Here is a 21,541-nt window from a genome sequence, read left to right on the forward strand (position 1 = left end):
TCCGTTTCAATGTCTGTTAATTTCGGTGCAGCACTAACCACGGCGAAGAGCAAGGCAGACGCGAGGATCAAACCCTTCATGGTGTACAGAATCGATTTGGCACTCGAATCACGATCAAACGATAATACGACACTACTGTCGACGAGTGCTCCGCTTGGCGCATTTTTATAATCGCTTACGAAAAAATAAAAATTATCTCACGGCGCTCGTAATTGTAATAAAACAGCCAAGATATTTGTTTAATTGTTGCTCAATGATTTTCGCATGGTGTTTGCGGCAGATTAGATTGTGCTCACGAAAGATCATTGGCGCAAATAAGTAAAATAATCATGAAAACAAGCGTAAGCGTATTTTAATTGGATTAATTATGATTCAACAAATATAAAGACGATGGCTGTGACAATGGTCCGATGAATCATCGCTCGTGGGTTCAGAGTCTTAAGCTTGATTATTTTCCCAGAGCTTGGAAAAAAACGATGCCCAAACAAGCTCGTCGACGAAGGCGGCAGATGTCTTGGTTGTTTTCCAAGCCAAGCCTGGTAGAAATTCTCCACATTTCATATCTGGTTTTTGGTTTACGAAAAAGTTTCTCAAACATGCAAGGCCGGCCATTGGAACTGGGCATGTTTTAATCATACGTTTTTTTCAATATTCTGTGGTCATATGATGTTCCATTTTATTTTTTAATATTTAGTAACATATAATTTTTAATATAATTTAAAATAATATAATGCAATTTAATATAATTTTGAACATTATCATTTTTACTCAAAAAATTTACGTAAATTATGGTTATTAATATTAATAACAAGACACTAATTCAAAAACTTTGCTTTGATTTGTACAATTATTTTGACTTTGTCACTAGCAGATTTATATGTAAAGGATGAAAGTGTTTCTTAGAGTGGTGAAGATCTAAATTGGTATTACCTTATTTAGAGTGATTGGAAAACGGTGTAAATTGTTTATTATAATATAATTGTAATGTCTAGGCCATTTAAAACAAGCTTCATATTTTTATCATAAATAAAAAAATCTGCAAAAAATCAATTAATAGTATTGTATTTTAAATCATGTTTTGTGCAAGCACCTCGCTAATTTGCAAAAATCATTTTTGTCTGTGAACAAAAAAAATAAATAAATAAAAACAAAAACAAAAAAATCACATATCATCGCGCTCTCCAACGCGACAATAGTCACGTATGTCATGCTCGTCGCTCTATCACGTTTTTCGGTGCGTTTAAATATTTATAATTTTCGACTTGCGCGCACACATTACATTGGTTAACGATCTCGTCTAATCTCTGTCTGGCTTCGGTTCATTTCTTCAGACAAATATACGCCCTGTTTTTAAGATAATGCTTTACAAACATACACGCACATCATACACAGACATTTTTCGGTAATTCAATCTAATTTACATAATATGTGAACAAAATCATTCATAGGACATGGTTGCTAAAACTCCTTTTCGAGCCTATCACAGAACTTTCTCATAGATCCAAAAAAATTGAAAATGTTTTGTCATTCAAGAGCATGGCACTAATGTTGGTTATTCAATAAATTATTCGATTTTTTAAATTATAATTCACTTTTGCTGTTTTGCCTTGATAAATGACAAATGTAACTACACGCTGTGTTCTTTAGAGAGAATCATCGTAGAAAGTAATACCCATGACTCTCAGTGAACGAGATAAAGGTGACCAGAGACTGAGACGTAAAACATATTCAAGTAAACGTTTGATAATATAATTTGCATTAACTTTCCAGTGATAAGTAGCGAATAAAGTCAGTGAGTATAAATGCTATGGGATATAATTAGACGAGGAGGATAGCCGCATCTAGATGAATGTCACAAATCACAATTTTCAATTGTTTATTTATATCTCATTTCATGATTTTATTTTAAATGAAAAGCAGTCAATTTTTCAACAATAATATTTAATATCATAGCAGTAAACCTAAAAATACACGATTAGTTTTAATTTTCTCAATCAATGTTTTATGACAAAAAATTAAATTTTCATGGTATGTTTTGTTGGGAAATTGTAGATTTAGCCACTCGCGCAGTCCCGAGTCATGACTCATGGGATGAACATTTTTCTGAAATACTTGTTTTTTTTCTTCTTTTTAAATATTAGTCGACAGAATGATAACAATAAATTTTGTTAACTTATTAAGATGTAGTAAGTTTTGCAGCATAACATGAGAAAAATATGCTATTTATTCTCATCAAATGGTAGTATATAATTTAGTCGTCACCAAGTTAGATTTTAATTTATTTCAAATGTCGTAAGGATAATTTATAAATAGATAAATTGGTAACGTAATTGTAAACAATATGATCATATAAACGACTTTGACATGGTCCCTCGACATACTAATCATGTTTATAGTTAAAACAAATTAGTTTGTATCGTACCTTTTCCGACGAAACAAGCTCTAAGCCATATTTATATCGAAGATAAATTTTACTCATTCAATTACCGGGGTAGTAAATAGGCTGAACTATATCGGTTAATTCAGGTGCCAAAATGTATAAAGGTGAGGATAAAATTGAACAAGTTATCACAAAAAATAACTCAAGTGAACACGACTTTGTTATTTCAGATGAAAAACAATACGTTAGTGATATTTGCCAGGAGGCATTTACTCTCGAATCAAGCATGATAATGCACCGAGACACAATTCACAATGAGCTAAAAGATTACTCTTGCGATAAGTGCGAACAGAAATTTGAGTTCCGAAGTCATTTGAGTAGACACCAAATATCAGAACACAAAAGCCACAAAGATTTTCCATGCGACAGATGTGAGAAGAAATTTGTGAAAAAATCGAGTTTGTTCACACATCAGAAATTAATTCACAAAAAACAAGACGACCTCTCATGCAACAAGTGCGAGAGAAAATTTGAAAATAAATCGACTTTACTCAAGCATAAAAAAATATTTCACGAAGTTCTCAAAGATTACTTGTGTGAAAAGTGCGCCAAGAGATTTGGAAATAAGCAAAATTTGCTCTTGCACATAAAGACAGTACACAACAAGCTAGAAAAGCAAATGGGACAAAAATGGAAATTGATGAGACACCAAAGGGCAGTCCATGAAGGTCGTAAAGATTTTGTATGCGACAATTGTGAGAGGAAATTTGGAAGTGAAGGAGCTTTGTACAAGCACCAAAGGGCAATTCATGAAGGTCGCAAAGATTACGCTTGCAATAAGTGTGAGAAGGCATTTACACAAAAAACGAGTTTGCTCCACCATCAAAAAGTAGTTCACGAAGATCGAAAATATTATTCATGCGATAGGTGCGAGATAAAGTTCGAGAAAAAATCAAATTTGCTCGTACATCAAAAGACCGTCCACGAAGTGCGAGAATTCCCATGCGATAGGTGTGGGAAGAAATTTGGACTAAAATGGATGATGTTACAGCACCAAAAATTAGTACACGAAGGTCGCAAAGATTTTGCATGCGACAAGTGCGAGAAAAAATTTGGGGTTCGAAGCAATTTGACAGCACACCAAAAAGCAGTCCACGAAGCTCGCCAAGATTACGCATCATGTGACAGGTGTGGGAAGAAATTTGGACTAAAATGGATTATGTTACAGCACCAAAAATTAGTACACGAAGGTCGCAAAGATTTTGCATGCAACGAGTGCGAGAAGAAATTCGGACAAAAATCTAATTTGCTCTTTCACCAAAGGACAGTCCACGAGGGTCGCAAAGATTTTCCATGCGATAAGTGTGAGAAGAAATTCGGTCAGCAAAGTAATTTGCTCACTCACAAAAAAATTATGCATGAAGGTCGTAAAGATTTCACATGTGACAAATGCAAACATAAATTTGCACTAAAATGGATTATGACTCAGCACCAAAAAATAGTCCACGAAGGTCGCAAAGATTTCGCATGTGACAAGTGCGAGCTTAAATCTGGAAGTAAATCAGATTTGTTGAAACACCAAAAAATAGTCCACGAAGGTCGCAAAGATTTCGTATGCGACAAGTGTGGAAGAGAATTCGGATACAAATCAACTTTTCTCTTACACCAAAGGACAGTCCACGAAGGTCAGAAAGATTATTCATGCGACAAATGCGATAAGACATTTGCCCAAAAATCGAGTTTGATTTCGCACCAAAAAATAATCCACGAAGGTCGCAAAGATTTTACATGTGACAAATGCGAGAAGAAATTCGGGCTTAAGCAAAATTTAAGGAAGCATCAAAAAAAATTCCACGATGTCAATTAAGACTTTACATGCGACAAGTGCAAGAAGAAATTATGTAGTCCATCAAATTGTAGTTGACACTAACATACCATGAAATTTATAGATTCGCCAATCGGAAAAGTACAATTAGAAATGTAACGCGTATCGTGACAACAATCATCGAATCAAATTTTGCATGTAATCGTAATTTGATTCTCCACATTCGATTTGCTCATGAGGGCCATAATTTCACATGACCGATCAGTTATTTACGAAAAATTTGAAGGTTCCCTCGCCCTCCTACAAGTTCAATGATATTTTATTGAAGCTATTCTTTACATAATTTGATGATTAAACTGTATTAAACTTATCTCTATCTTGATGCATTGTTTATAAAAATGTCTCAAACTTATATGTATATAAAAATTTATATAGATATCCAAGTATAGTATATTTTGTAACAAGTGCGCAAAGCAGTTGATTCATCCAGGAGTTGTTTTCACCCGAGCGTAGCGAGGGTGCAAAGACTCCTGGATGAGTCAACTTCCTCGCGGACTAGTTGCAAACGATATTTTTTAACTCTGCTTGCGAGAAACTAGGGTTTTCTGACGCTTTAAGGTTAGAAAACCCGTGTTTCGCGCACGCAGTGTTAAAAAAAATTTACCTGAAATTTGAATAGAAATTGTGCCAATAAGATTCCACCCTATTATTCGAATGTTTCATAATCGAACGATATTAGATGTACCAATTGATCACTTGATCCTGCTCATAAAATAACAAAATTCAGGCTTCATGTGATCTTCAATGAATTACACTGTATCATCAGTGTATCAATTGAATAAATAACAATTGAAATTATAATATGTAAATCGTACTAAAAATGTTATTTTAGGCTGGGGGATTCACAAAAAATTGTATTTGCACCTATGTAGCGAAAAAAGAAAGTCTCAGAGCACGTGATTATCAACTTTGGCTTCGCTTCGGATGATAAATTATACGTGCTCTGAGACTTTCCAGTTTTTCATTCCCTAGGTGCAAAATATACTATTTTTGACACTTGCATTTGAAATTTTTGAATACAATTACTTTATTCTTCGTTTCTCCTAGGTCTATTTTAAATTATTTTTTTTTTACGAAAAAGTGCTTAAATTTCATTTTTGTGCAATTTATTTTCTTCCAAAATTCTGAATTGTACTTAATTTTCCATAAATTGGAATGAAGAATCAACATCATCGTTCTTTCTATAAAAAATAATTAAATCCTGCTCTGAGCGAAGGACACTTTTTTTTATCCTGAGTACCAATTGCCCTTTGAAACGCCTGAAATTCAGCTGCAATCCATACGCATGCTATTGGTTTATCAGCTGAAAATTGAATGATTCTCCATGAATTTTTATAATTTTAGTTAAACAAAAAAACCGGTGATTCAGAGAAAAATATTATCACGAAGGAAAATTAATATTGAATAATAGACTGAACGAGACACAGGCCTGACAGATAATTTGAATTTTTCATGTCGAGCTACACGAAGTGAAAAAAACGATTTTTGGGTTTCTGAGCATAAAATACAGGCAAAGATGCGAAAAAAGATCGTTGATTGCAGATGCTATATGCCCTCGGTATATGCTGATTTGTGTATGATTTACTTGGTGTTTTTCGACAATTGCTTCGTCAAAATAATACAAAAATATGTTTACGATTTGGAATAATTTTGTTTGCATAAATTGCCTACTCGTTTGTGCCGAAAACGTGGTTTTTAAACCAAGAAAAGTGCATTTGTTTCTTCAAAAAAAAAAAAAAAAAAAAAAAACTGCTCAANTCTTCAAAAAAAAAAAAAAAAAAAACAAACTGCTCAGCACTTATTTAAAAAATGTTAATGGATTTTTGATAGGTTTTTGTCTCACCTTTCCAACGCCGTATTTAAATTTTAAAACGGTCTTAATTTCGCCGAGATACAGCTGTTTTTAGGGGATGCGTTTTTGTTGCTGAAAATTCAGTAATTCGGCTTCGGGTTCTCAAAAAATCACTTTTTTCCTCACTCTTTACAACATTCTGAGAAATCTATAGGAGCCACTGGAACGAAATTCAAGCCAAAATTTTGCAAAATTTTGATGTGAAACATCTATATTTTGATGTGAAACATCTATATTCGCGTTTGGTGTCAGGGGTAAACCCGTAAAAACCGAGCGTCCGTCCGTCCGTCCGTCCGTCCGTCCGAGCGAGCGCAACTTTGGTCGTAGAACTGCCTATACAGCGTCGGTTTGCGCTACGCGCTGTGATTGGCTGCCGCGCCAGCTACAGAACTGCTTTCTGCTGCTGCCCGCTGCCGAGACTCGACGCGCGTATGCCTGTGTTTACGTATACGCACGAGGCAACGTAACAGCATAAGCAACAGCAGTCGGCTCAGCTCACGGGATTGACTGCGTTGAGATATCTTTCTCTCTCTTGCTTATGTGTATCGCTAATACATATAATACGTATGTGTTGTCTATGCATGTACGTCGCGAGACTATGCACTATCATCGATGTTTCACATCTGGTGCGCTAAAGCTCAAGAAACTACTCTGATTACTTAACTCAATGAGAGGGAACGATTTGAAAAGTAAGCACGCATTGATAATGCACCAGATGTGAAACATCGATGCTTGTGTTGGGATTTTCTGACTTTTCTTTTTCTTGATTTTCTCGTTTTTTTCATTCATGTTTTTTGTTTTTTTGTTTTCTTACTTTTTACTTGTTTGATTTTATATTTTTGTATTAAATTGATTTTTTCTTGATTTTTCGAGTTTTAATTTTTTTTAATTTTTTACTTCTTTTTTTGTTTCGACTTTTACTTGTTCAATTACTTTTGAATTCTTTAATTTTCTTAAATTAATAGTAAGATGTTTCACATCTTTTTTTGGAGTAAATTTATTAATAAATTATTTTTATTAATAAATTAAAAATTAAAAATTAAAATTTTTATATTAATCCGAAAATTTGAAAATTCCCTGACTACTAATTCAAATTAATTTCAATTTATCACTTGTCAAGTTAAGAATTAAAATTGGTTTATAATTTTGAAAGTTTTTAAATTAAATTTAATTTGAATTATTAATCGTGACTCTTTAAAATTAAAAATTAAATTTAATTGGCTAACTTCAGCCAATTTGATTAATTTTTTAATCAATTAAATGCAACACTGGAATGTACAAATACGTGACGTCCTAGCCGACGCAACTATTCATTTTCAAATATGCCTCGCTTTCTCTCTGCTATCGCACTTACCGACGCTTCTAATTCCTTTCTTACCTATAACATGAAGAATCTTAATTATCGGTATTTTTATTATTTTAGTACAGAATTAATATGAGGCAGAGGATAAAATTAGCTATCCGATTATTTATTTGCTTTTTCATCAAAACAATTACTTATGTAGCAACGGAGCGTCCCGTGATAAAACCGCAAGTGTTATCTAATCTGGTACATTGGCACTGCATCCACAAAAGTCTCTAGTGTATAATATGGGAGCGCGACAAAATCTCCGCTGACAAAATCTCCGGGACAAAACCTCCGCCGAATTTGAATTTATATTTTTCTACTTATTAGACTTGTTAATAAATGTATAAAGGTACTTCTGTACACATAATATCTATCGTTATTTGTTTTTCTTCCTTTTACTCGGACTTTTGGTATGAGTATAAGTGTGTTTGGGATGCGTGATAGTGTGTTTTTTCGTGCGTGTTTTTTCCCGGGAGATTATGTCTCCGGAAACTTTGTCACCGGAGATTTTATCCCCGGAGATTTTGTCGCAGAGATTTTGTCGCGCGGAGATTTTGTCGGTAACCCGTATAACATAAGTAAAACCTAAGAATCAACCAATATTTTTCATATTTAAATTATATTTTTGAAGATACTTATAACGCAAGGGATAGCTACAAATAATTAATTTTAATTTTAAAATTAAATAATTGTATCAATTGTAAATGTAAATGCGATGAAGAAAAACAACTCGAAAGTTTTTCACAAGTAATGAAAGTTAGGATAAGTTGAGTCGGTTATTATTAAATTAAGTTTATAATTTATACGCGAACAAATGCACGATTAGTCACCACGTCTACGATGACTTTGTAGTTTTTATCCGCAATTAATAATTAATATCTAAAAAATCACGATAAAATTAATCGAAAAGTAATCAATTAGAAAAGTAATTTCTAATCATTATTTTTCAGACGCAAGTCGATATTTTTCAATATTAAACTTACAATTCATTTTTTATAAATTAAAATTGATTGAATACGTGCATTTATAATAAGTATACTGAAGAATATAATAATTTAAATATCAATTACACAGTTTTCACAATCATTAAGAACTTGACTTTTAATAACTTCACGTGTGTACCATAACAAAACTGTTTAAACAATTAAGCTAAAAGCTTTTTTTCATTGGTCAAATCACTTACAACATAAGTATATAATACATCATGAGAAGCACGAAAATGAATAGAATAAGACTTCATTACTGTAAATGTAATATTTGTTAACGTGTAGAGCTCATAGTACGAAATAATCGAAGCGTTCGTTTGGGAGTAGAGGTGGGGAGTTCGCGAGAGATCTAAAAAACAGTATGAGCATAGTCAAAAGTCGTAGGATCGTTCACTTCGTTTTCAGCCTCCAAGAGTGATGGTACTCAGGAGCAGTCGTAAGCCAGGCGGTGCCTTTTTTCACATCTTGCTTAAATAAACATAGCTCTCTTAGTGTATCATCAGTGTATTAGTTCACTAGTAGAAAGAAAGTGACGTCCGTTGGTCAGTAATGGCTCTAAAATTTCACGCAGAGCTACGTGCCAGTAAAAAAAGTAAGCAGTTTATTTTTTTTTATTTATTTCTATCTCACCTTGCAATAATTCGTAGTAGTTATTTTCCAAAGTAATTTATAGTAGTTAAACTTATTTTTTTCCAACAATAATTCTTATTAATTATTGATCACATGGCTATAACTTTGTTTTTCTCAATCCAACAATAATTCTCAGTAGTTGATCATATCACCAATATCGATATTCGATATTACTAAATTAACTTGTGACTACCAAAAATATAAAAGTAATGTACTTTATTAGAGGGATGGCTAACGAGTTGGGGTTTTAATTAATTTTTAACGATTCGAATAAATGTGCTAGGCCCGCGTCTTAAACATTCATTACGATTTAAACATTTTTTTTAATACCTTGAGGTTCTGCTTAATAAGGTAAATTCGCGGGTCCTCCTTAAACAAACCAATACTCGTACATAATTCGGGGCAAGGTGCTGCTATAGGTTGACCGGTCGACATTTGCTCATCCGTGAGGACGTGATGACAGACGATGCTAATGAATGGCGGATGCCTAAGTTTTATAGCTTTTCCGTTGAATTGACATCTTCTGATTTCATCGAGCATTGAACTGTGCTGACGCGTATGATTCCTGCGTAAACTTTCACATTTTTAACTCGCAATTTTTAATATGCGTTGTTTAATTATCTACTTTCGTTGCGAGATACAGAAGACGTTACGCTAGTTTAATAGTGTTTTTCGTTGAATTGGTATCTTTTGATTTCATTGGGTATCGAGCTCTGCTGGCACGTGAGATTTCTGTGTGAATTTTCACACTTACAGTTGTGTGTTTCATTTGTAATACACGTTTATTTATTTCGTTGCGAGTTTTATCTGCCAAGATAATATCTACAATGATTTTAATTATTTATGCATTGATTCCTCTATTCAACAATATTTTCCTATTAAACATTTGTTCAAGTTCTTATTTCGTGCCAAATCGAGCACATCTCTCAAATGTTTATTAAAATCGTTGTTCGTTGCAAATGTTAAATCAATGATTGAATTCGCCGCTTTTCCAAATAGTCGCGATCTCGCTACTACAGTGTTAAAAAAGCATTGGTGTCTCAGGTTTCTCCTTATTTTTAGTGAATACTGTTACATACTCCGTAGTCGGAATTATAACAGAAAACCCTTTTATTTATTTATTTATAACTTGTTGCGTAGGGGTAGTATGGAATGAAGTACAAAGTCAGAAATATGATAATAAACTTACTGTTATTTATTCGGAATCGTTGATGATGATGGTGTCACACACACACACAAACACAGTACAATGGATTTACAAAGTCACTCTTGTGAAGCTACTCGAATTATATGCATACAATGCATTTACAATATTAAAGATATTTTATGGGATAAAAGGGAGTACAAAGTCAAATGATGTATGATAATAAACTTACAGTTTTATTTGGAATAATTACAATTCAATTTGTTCGCGGATATTCATACATTGAAATACAAAAGGTTGACTTACACCTAGACTTACTCAACTAATTACAAACAATATACGTAAGCCTGGCGGTCAATTCTCGGTGTACTGGTTGACTGATAATGTCAAAAGAAGTATGATAATAAACTTACAGTTCTTTATTTATTCGCCGATGATGGTGTGGCACACACACACACACAAACACAGTACAATTTGTTTACACACAGTTATTATGAAGCTACTTGAATAAGTACAATTGATTTACACAGTTGACGTTACTCGAATTATATGCATACAATGCATTTACAAATACAAGTGATATATTTTATAAACTTTGATTTTAGTCGAATGATTACAAGTATCGACACGTAGTGTGCGATTTCGTAGATATGAAGGAGGACTGATCCTCTTTTACTGTTGTTTATATACGACTAAATTTGCCCCCGCCCTAGCGGTGCAGCGTATGTAGTCGGCTCGATATGTGTCGATAATTCACACATATCTTGCATGCGCGTGTACCTTAAAAAACCCCAGGGCCACGCTCTTCCCGAAATCGGTGGAGCCGCGGCCACCGCAGTTTTATAGGTTTTCTACGACATTCATTCATCTCGCGGCAGCGCGTATACATTTCTTTGTCTTGCGAATTGTATTTTCGCAAAAGTTCTTGCAAGCGTTTAATTAACAGAGGCCTAAGAAATAGGTGATGGTTTTAGGCCGCTCCAGTCGGCATTGTTCACGCTGGCTGCGCGTGCCGAAATGATGTTACTTATTACCTGTCGTGTGTGTCATCGAAATTATGCATAAAAGATGCGTGAGATACATTAAATTGTAATTCATGCGTAACCGCTCGCTAGCTGTTTCTCGCAGTTTTATTAATTTCTTTTTATTAGAAAAGGTTAAGGTTAGGCTAAGTTATTTGCCGGATTTCCCACCAACTAAAAAAGTGGAACGTGCCAGCTCGCAGGCACTCTCAGTCACTCACACGAGTTCACTCGATTTGATCTAATATAATTGTATACTAATGCTTGCTCACGCACCGCAAGTTACAATGTAGTTACAATAAAGTCGTACGAATACTACCAGTATTCGTCTTTACAAGATTTGAATGTTAGTTCGATGTGTTAAATTTATGAGGATCTTTTTTTATTAAGTCATAGACATTTTTGTTGCGAATTTCATAAATTAAACTATCTGTATCTGTATACAGCAACGTACAATATTTTAGACCAATTTCTTTTAACATATAATTATAATGAAAATCATACACAACACATTTAGCTAAATCCAAAATACTTGAGCCTACATACATGGGTTTTGATAATTCTATTTCGCTTTGTCGCATCTGATGAGCCACAAAATTTTCATCAAATATGCTTAAACTATGAAAATTCGGCTGAGATATGTAATATCCGATTCTCCCAGCGATTAATTAATTTTACATCTACCTGTTTTCTTACATTTTCGATAAATTTTCCAAGTAAACTATTAACCGCTAATTTTATAAGGTCTTTCAAGAAGTCATTATCAGCATTTCTACGTCTTTCAGTGTTCAAATCGATGTACGGTTTGAGCCAAGCACTTTGTTTGAGTTTCAAAATTTTATGAATCTTTGTGACTTTTAAATTATTTTCAATGTCTTGCTTTAACATTGAGTAATGAATAATATAACGTTCTTTTTTCAATAGTGTCGTCATGAGCTACTTTTGTTTTGAGCCTGGGGGAGATAAGTGTTCACAACAAAACGGGAAGTCACTATGTAGATCATGTATCTCTTGCGGATACTCGATATCTACTTGCAGATGTAGCCAATTTCATCACTGTCGGGTTTGATGAACTTTTCTAGTTACTGTATAGTACTTTGATTAACATCGACCCATTCAAAGCCACCATATGGTAGTTTCTCGCTCATTGCTTGCCCGTAAAGATTGTTTACATTAAAATACATCAAATATTTATCACACTTGCTCGGATCATATTTTTCACCCATATAAATGTTATTACTAAGTGAGTGCCTATGAGAAATCTGTGTCAGTCCACCTCTTATCGTTTGTTCAGTAAACAAATACATATCAATATCCGTAATAAGATCTAATTTCACATCTGTTTGCTTTAACATCGCAGACCATGAAAATGATGGGAGAGTGTAGAATCCCGCGCAATCTATACATTTATAAATTGATTATTATTTTTTAAATGTACCGCACGCACACTTACATATTAACAATTATGTGTGTGCTTACATATATATATTTTTTGTAACAAATTTCAATTATCAATAATAAAACATACATTTTAAAAATTTTTTTAAAATACAATAAAATATTTTTGAAAAAACAAATTTCAATTTTCACTTTTTTAATTCTAAAATTCCATTGCCGTGATGTCTGCAGAACAGCTGGTACTTTTGAGCTGCTTCGCACAGCTCATTAAAAAATGCCTCGTTTTTCTGCAAAGTCTCACTAAGATGATACGGTAGAAACAACGATCTTTTTCCAACATCAGCATATTCTAAGTCCGCTACTACCTTTACCCCAAATTTTGTACGAGCTGTTCGTAATCCGCTGATCATATGATCAACATTAAGTTCCAAGTCGGCTAACTTAACCGATGGGGGGTATTTGTTTTTGGCGAGAGAATTGAAAGTGGCTAGGTCCATCTGTAAATAAAAATATGCATTGGTATGAGTATTCATTGTACAAAAAAATTATTGTTTGAAAAAATTTAATTTTTAACTACATACTTTTAATCGTTGCAAGTGCTGATGCTGCTGCTGCTGACGATGCTCACGTTGTGCGTTTGTAGACGAAAAGGGTCGACTGACTGTGCTAGATTTTCAAATTTTCGTGATTTATATAGCAAACCGAGTCGTAGACAATCAATGAGGCTGTATGGAGAGAGAAGGGTACTTATCAACTTTTCTGTTATTAACACATGACTACATGTGTCTAACAACGTTTTACAGGAAGAGTTCGTGTTATTTCCTGTTTTTTTTTTGGAAAAAGTATAAGCTGTGGTTTTAATGCTAACATACCTCATTGAATCTATGATTAGAGTATAAAATTACACGGTTGAACAATTCTATTCTAATAGCTAGAAATTAAAGTCAACAACGATAATGTCAATTACGCTAATTATCATTTCCTATGATATGCTTCATCTGGTATAGTGTAATGTCCCCAAGGCTTCGTATGAATCCCGTCTTCGAGGATGTATCGCTTATCATCGTGTGAGCTAAGAGCAATTTTTATCGTTTTTTCGGTAACCAAATTATGATCACGACTTCGAATGTTAAATTGCTCGCGTTTAATTAATGTCTTATTCAACAAGCATGAACGATAATCATCTGCAGTTATTGTTTTTTGTACAACAGATTTTTTTACACCTTTTGCTTTTTTAATCGAGTGATCTTCATTCTCATCATCATAGCTACAATAATAGGCCTTCGGCCTTACCCCGATGAACTCGCGGAGCGGGTATTTCCGCGATGCACTCTCATCTTTCATAACCCCTATCTTCTTTTTATTTTCGTTCGACGGTGTAATACCATAAATGTTATTCTTACGGTAGTTCGATGTGTCAAATTTATGAGGATCTTTTTTTATTAAATCATAGACATTTTTGTTGCGAATTTCATAAATTAAACTATCCGTATCTGTATACAGCAATATACACTCGGCAACAAAATTATCGCAACAAAAAAATTCATCGAAATTTTGTCGATTTTCAAATGCTTCTATCTTGGGCTAGATTTATCGTATCGACACGCTTTTTTTTTTAATTTCTTGGAAATTTTGTCCTCTTTAAATCCATATAAATTAAGATAAGATTTGAGTTAATGTTGAGTTACCAGTAGTATTTGAGCGTGACCCTAAAAATTACTGAAAAAAAATGACTGTTTGAACGTGTACCAGTACCACAGTGATTTTTTTATCGAAATCTTACATACACCATCGCAAAGTGCTCTTTTCAACGAGTAATTTAAAAAAAAAAAGACCTCTCTACGATTTTTTTAACGCCCTGTAGGTCGATTTGAAGATACCATTTAAAGTACGTAAAATCCCCCGTTTACCTGAAATCAAGACGATTTTCTGGTCATTTTGCGTACATAAACCGTACCTTCAAATCGACCTACAGGGCGTTAAAAAAATCGTAGAGAGGTCTTTTTTTTTTTTAAATTACTCGTTGAAAAGAGCACTTTGCGATGGTGTATGTTAGATTTCGATAAAAAAATCACTGTGGTACTGGTACACGTTCAAACAGTCATTTTTTTTCAGTAATTTTTAGGGTCACGCTCAAATACTACTGGTAACTCAACATTAACTCAAATCTTATCTTAATTTATATGGATTTAAAGAGGACAAAATTTCCAAGAAATTAAAAAAAAAAGCGTGTCGATACGATAAATCTAGCCCAAGATAGAAGCATTTGAAAATCGACAAAATTTCGATGAATTTTTTTGTTGCGATAATTTTGTTGCCGAGTGTATTTCGCTTTGCTGCATCTGAATAGCCACGAAATTTTCATCGAATATGCTTATACTATGAAAATTTGGCTGAGATATGTAATATCCAGCACCATAACGATTTTCCCAACGATTAACTAATTTTACATCTTTACGCTTTCTTACATTTTCAATAAATTTTCCAAATAAACTATTAACCGTTAATTTTATAAGGTCTTTCAAGAAATCATCATCGGTATTTCTACGTCTTTCAATGTTCAAATCGATGTATGGTTTGAGCCAAGCACTTTGTTTGAATTTCAAAATTTTATGAATCTTTGTGACTTTTAATTTATTTTCAATGGCTTGCTTCAACATTGAGTAATGAATAATATAACGTCCTTTTTTTAATAGTGTCGCCATGAGCTTCTTGTGTTTTGAGCCTGGAGGAGATAAGTGTTCACAACAAAACGGCAAGTCACTATGTAGATCATGTATCTCTTGATACTCGATATCCACTTGCAAGATGTAGCCAATATCATCACTATCGGGTTCGGTGAACTTTTCTAGTTCCTCTATAGTACTTTGATTAACATCGACCCATTCAAAGCCACCATATGGTAGTTTCTCGCTCATTGCTTGCCCGTAAAGATTGTTTACATCAAAATATATCAAATATTTATCACACTTGCTCGGATCATATTTTTCACCCATATAAATGTTATTAGCAAGCGAGTGCCTAAGAGATATCTGTGTCAGTCCACCTCTGATCGATTGTTCAATAAACAAATACATATCAATATCCGTAATAAGATCTAATTTCACAGCTGTTTGCTTTAACATCGCAGACCATGAAAACGATGGAAGAGTGTAGAAACCCGCGCAATCTAAACCATAATATTGCAAGCAGCTATCACGAAAATTCTCAAAAATATCCGCTAGCAATAACACATCCGTTTTTAAATACAAGTCGGAGTATTCTCCTAAATGTTTAATATTAAAGCTTGTCCAAACCTGTTGCGCATGCTCGTATTCATTATCAGTTATGCTTGCCCCGTTCAAACTACTGTAAAACTGTTCTATCGGAGGCAGTCTTTCTTCTTTTAATTTTTCAAGAGATGATACATATTCGTACGGGAAAACACCTTTTTTTTCAACAATTGTATTTGTTCCGTGGTATAATGATCGTCTTGTTCAAATATGTTGTCAACGATTGGTTTATTGACTAACGTCTTAGCGATACTTTCAAGCGATGCTGGCAAAAATCTAAATGAATCTACGAATCTAAAACTTATTTTGCAACCAGTAATGTATTTGATGAATGCTATATACTTTTCCTTGTTGTTTGCGATTACTTTCAATCTACCGTCGATACATGAGCTAAGCTCTTTTATAAAAATGTGCGCGTCATAATTTGTTAAATTATGAAAAAAGACAGGTATTTCTCTCGAGTCGGTATACTTTAAATTACATAAATTATGTGCTGGCCCGCGAAAGACACCTGTCCAATGCGAGTGATCCTTCACTCGTTTAAGATCCTCATTATTCTCTTTGAATGGTCGATTGCAAATATGACAGTTTTCTGCATTTTCAAATTCATACAGCTGTTCAATTGTAAGTTCGTCCATCGGCTTAGGTTCATCGTATATTTTTTCTAAAGTTTTAGCTATATCATATAGCTGTAACACGAACCATTTAGCAGGACTTATTTCGTTACTATTTTCTCGACGATAACTTACATATTTTGTTTGTTTATCATCAAATTCACATTTCTGATAGTAACCAACGCTAAAGGCCTAGTGACTGCTTACAATATTACTACTATTATTATTCTCTGGTTTTATGATAGCTTCAAAATCCGCGTACAAGACGAATGGTTGCCGTAGCTGTTTTTTATAGTCTTTAAAATATACTTGGGTGCCGGGCTTCGGAAGTTTCGTTTTACATATTTTCATTAGCGAACAGTATTTCTCGTGATCTTTTAATCTTTTTGATTCGTAAAAAATTTGTAAACATCGCTCGCAAATATGACATTTTTTTTTTGCTCTACTCAGTTGACTAGAAATCAGCGCGGATAAATTTTTAATCAGCACATAATGAAATGGAAGTTTTTCGTATTGTTCAGCATCACCCTTTTCTTCTTCTTCTTCTTCAACATATTCTTCTTCCTCTTCATTTTTTTTCCCTTCATCAATATAGTCTTCTTGAATAAATAAAAGTCTCACGTGATTTTTCTTTCGTTTAGGTGTAACATAGCTCGGGTAAACAAAAAATCTATCATTTTTCTTTTTTAACATAAATAAGCTCACTGAAATGCTTGGATTAAGGCTCTCAAATTTTGGTATATTTTTCGGTAACATCGGGAAACTTAATCCTTTGAAGTTCAATTTGTTAGCATATCTCTTGTAATGAGAAAGACGGTTTGCATTTTTTTTAACTACAGGAGGATATAATGCAGCTAATATACTCCATCGAAAACATTCATCGTCTTTCATATTTTTAACATTAACACATGCTAACCTATCTTTAATTGTTTTTGGTAAAGGAATGTACGATCCTGCCTTCAGAGGATCATACTTGAGAAAGACACATGTTAATTCAACTATACTATAAAGCGACCAACCACTTCCACGCTCCGTAAATTCATCGCATTGTTTTTGAATATCATCAAGCACATGAACTTTATACCATTCACTCAAATCAGTTGTATTTAAAATACACTGAGATTTCGAATGAAAATATTTGAATTCAATCTCATCTTTTTGACCGTCTTTTTGAAGCATATATTCGTTGGACAGAATAGCATATGCTTTTAGCTGTTGTTTTTTTAACAATTCTATTACTTTTTGCTTAAAAATTGGGAAACAATCATTTAAAAATCTACTTATGTCCTTATACACCGTATTACGAATTGTTCCCATGACAATGGATGACTTGAAAGCTTTCTTTAAATCTATCCATTCCAGCTCTTGATTATCATCATTATTATCAATCGAGGAAGTGTTTTCTTCCGCAACATTTTCAGCTAAATTAATTGACCCACCTTGAGAAATATCAATCGATTGTTGCTGTTGGTCTGTATTACGACTTGCATTAATTTTTTGAAGAGAAAACTCTAATGAAGATATTATCCACTCGATAAAATCACTAATTCTCCTTATTTTTGTCACATGTTCTTGCAGTAGATTTTCGTTTTTTTCAAAATTATTCACTTCTAACAAAACATCTCTCGCCAATTCTAAAACAATTTCCAACTCACGGGGACACAATTGATCGCGCACAGCTTTTTCATGCAACTTTTTTATTTTATAATAGTTATTCATTAATTTTTCAAACGAATTCGCGTATGTTTCCATTTTGAGCAATTTTATAGATAGAATTGCAAATCCATACTGATTGCTTTTAAAAACAGTACTCGTTTATATATGATTTTTTTAGAAATAATAATAATTAACTTCCTCATAGCCATTATCAAAATTAAATTATCAATATGTTATAATTATGAACTGCTTTGTTTCCGTTCACTTCGACTACACTTTGAGTGAGTCATTAAAATATGTGTATATATTTTTAATTATTTTATACGTGTACATATTTGCGCTATAACATACCCTAACATACCTCGATATAGCTCAACGTACCTTGATGTACATCAATGTATGTACATTGACATACCTTAATATACATCAATGTATATTGACATACATTGACATACCTTAATATACATTAACATAGCTCAAGCTGCTACCTTACGCTAAATCAAAGCTAGTCTATAAAAAAACATTTTGAGCTTATATAATATGATATTAAACTCATTCAACTCGTAACGTAAGCTTGCCATGTCCTGTAAGAGACTTATGTTTGAAGCTGTGTCATGGATACATGATAAATGACCCCTCCATATACCACCATCTTTGCTATATAAAGGTGGCGTTCTCTTCAATATAGTCATCAGAAAAAGTATAGAAAAAGAGCAACAGCGCGAGCAGCATCATGGTTTCTTCTACTCCAACAACGTTCCGTAAATTAAGAGTAAGTATAATTTCATTCGTCTAAATTAATACTTATTATTTCTTTTTTTTAAAATAAATTATCTAATTTAATTTTTTTATTTTACAGCAAAAACATTCGCGTATGATTGAACTGTCGCAGACAATACGTGCACTGGTATATAGGGAACCAGTGCACCCATTATGGATACAGCGACTGCTCAGGAAGACGGAGAAATTCATTCGTGAATCTGCCCCTTATTATTCGCCTTTTTGCCATGTGGAAACATGGGAACAAGAAGGTGATGATATTTGCGGGATTTGCTTACGAAGAAAAAGCACCCCGCCACCACCGGCTGGGCCATGGTATTTATCCAGTCCATAGTGTTAAACAATGCAAAGTTAATATCATCAGTGTGTGTATGTGTGATATAGGATTTTACAGCTACAATAGCGAGAATATTTGTTCAAATAATGATTGTTTTAATCATGGTATGTCATGTAAAGTTGATTGTGCGTCATTCAACGTCATATGTTTAAAAGATTTTTATTATAATAATATTGTTAAAATAGCAAAAAAAATTTATAATAAATAAATTTGATAAAAATTACATGTTATTTGTTTTTAATAAGAATCCTCCTATACACTTATAATCTTATCTTAAACACATCCGCTCACGGGGACTTCGTGAAATTGCGGCTCCACTATATTATACTAAATCATCATTGCTTAACAATTTGCAATAAATTTTCTCAAAATAACAACAATTTTTTGAATAAAACAATTCAATAATTAGCAACAAAATAAAAACAATATGCAATAAATTTCACAATTCGGAAGGGGGGGCCATTCGACTCGGCATTACGCTAATAATTATCTTATCATATCCGCCGAGGGGATCGTCATTCCCGCGATGTATTATACCCATGCTAGACCGTCACCGAACGACGGGAAACGCTGGCCCCCCCAATATCATATTTGTTTATAACAATTTAGGTTTCATGACGGTCACCCGTCACGGTGACCGGAAGTGTGCCGATAGCCGTATAGACAGACTACTTTAATTGTAATGGCTGTCGAGCCGCTACTTATTTTAAATAATATGAGATGACGATCTTAGTCTGGCGGGGAGAATATATGGGTGGTAAATAAAAGGTTGTCTGCCTTCTCTGGATTACAATAATTATTTATTACGCGACCCTTAAATACTAATTACAAAGGATAGATCTTAAACTACTCAACATACAGCTACGGACGATTCTCAATGATCTTGACGATGACGTAAGTGCTGGCTCTGGTTGTCCTTTAGGAGCTGGGCTCTTCGATAAGTGGCAGTTTGTGCTCGTCGTTAGCGTACTCACTTGCACTTTACTTTAACTCATACGACTAATTCTAGCTTTACAATTGAATACTTTACAAATTCAGAGTGTGTGCAAATAATTAAAGTTGCGAATCAGACTGACAAGAGCTCCGCGCACTTTGATTACTAATTACAGAATCGCCCCGAGGCCTCCAAGGGTCCTCAATATATACCGCGAGATTTCGCATGCGAAATTAGGAGAAAGTACCTGTCAGCACCTGCTCATCCGTGAGAACCTGACGACAGCTTTTGCTAATTTTTAGCGGATTGCCAAGTTCATTGCTCTTCCTGCTAAATTGGCATCACCTCGATTTTAATCAATGACCTGTAAGCCGTGTTCATTTCACACTTTTTGTAAGAGGTGTTAGTTTCGATGTTCTTTTCGTAGAAGTCGATGTTTTTACCAATTTTATAGTTTTATTTTTCACTTAGCTTCATGTCGTCAGATCCCGTAGATCGAGGCTAGCGCGTCCGCTCGAAGAGTGAAATCTCATGAATATCGCTATTTTAATATAAATTGTTAATAATAGTTGCGTGGAACGTGACAGAATTAAATTAATCGCAAATTTCTAAATTTATTAGTTTTACGCCAAACTGGCATCGCCAGTATATTATTGCAATTTATTTATAATAAATTACAGGTGATGTAATAAGGTAAATCAGCTCTAAAGCTGTATTAATAATCATTACAAAGAATTATTGTTGGAAAGGGAAAATGAAACAATCTGTTGGAATAATAATTACTGAAAATTATAATTGTTTGAAATAAAAAGCAAAAATGTTCAATTATGATTGAGAATTATTGCAAGGTGAAGAAATAAATAAGAAAAGTAAAAAAAAATACACTGTTTACTGTTTAAACTAATACGCAGCTGGATGTGTAACTTTGAGCTATGGAATCAGCAATTGGTGAATTAAAGCACTGCTGTAAATCGAGCGGGCCATATTTGCTTAAACAAGGTGTAAACATAATTAAGTACTACCGATCTTACATCTGTTCCAGAGAACTAAGGCTCTTGGATGCAAAAAACGAAGTGAACCATCATACACTAAAAAAAATCTTAAGGGTAGATCCAGTGAAAGTAGACAGCTAGATCAGCAGTTGATATTTTGTTGATCCAGCTGTTCACTTTTGCAGGATCGACTCATAAGATTTTTTTTAATGTTCAATTTTTGACTCTATTTATATTTAAATTGTTTTTTGGTCTTGAGCGAAATTTCCTTCACTCTCAACCGAAATTTCGTTTATTTAGTAATTTAACTT

General features: G+C 33.6%; 1 protein-coding gene across 1 annotated transcript; it reads left to right on the plus strand.

Annotated features, from left to right (window-relative positions):
- Nucleotides 1-2,963: 2,963 nt before the first annotated feature.
- LOC111693551 (zinc finger protein 271-like) lies at nt 2,964-8,891 on the plus strand. Its single transcript, XM_023458359.1, has 3 exons — nt 2,964-3,555; nt 3,733-3,936; nt 8,857-8,891. Exons 1-3 carry the CDS (start codon nt 3,060-3,062, stop codon nt 8,889-8,891), a joined length of 735 nt encoding a protein of 244 aa, XP_023314127.1. The 5' UTR covers nt 2,964-3,059.
- The last annotated feature ends 12,650 nt before the right edge of the window (nt 8,892-21,541 follow it).

The sequence above is a fragment of the Trichogramma pretiosum genome, unplaced genomic scaffold (genome assembly GCF_000599845.2).
Source record: "Trichogramma pretiosum strain Unisexual culture from Peru unplaced genomic scaffold, Tpre_2.0 scaffold158, whole genome shotgun sequence".
NCBI classification, from domain to species: domain Eukaryota; kingdom Metazoa; phylum Arthropoda; class Insecta; order Hymenoptera; family Trichogrammatidae; genus Trichogramma; species Trichogramma pretiosum.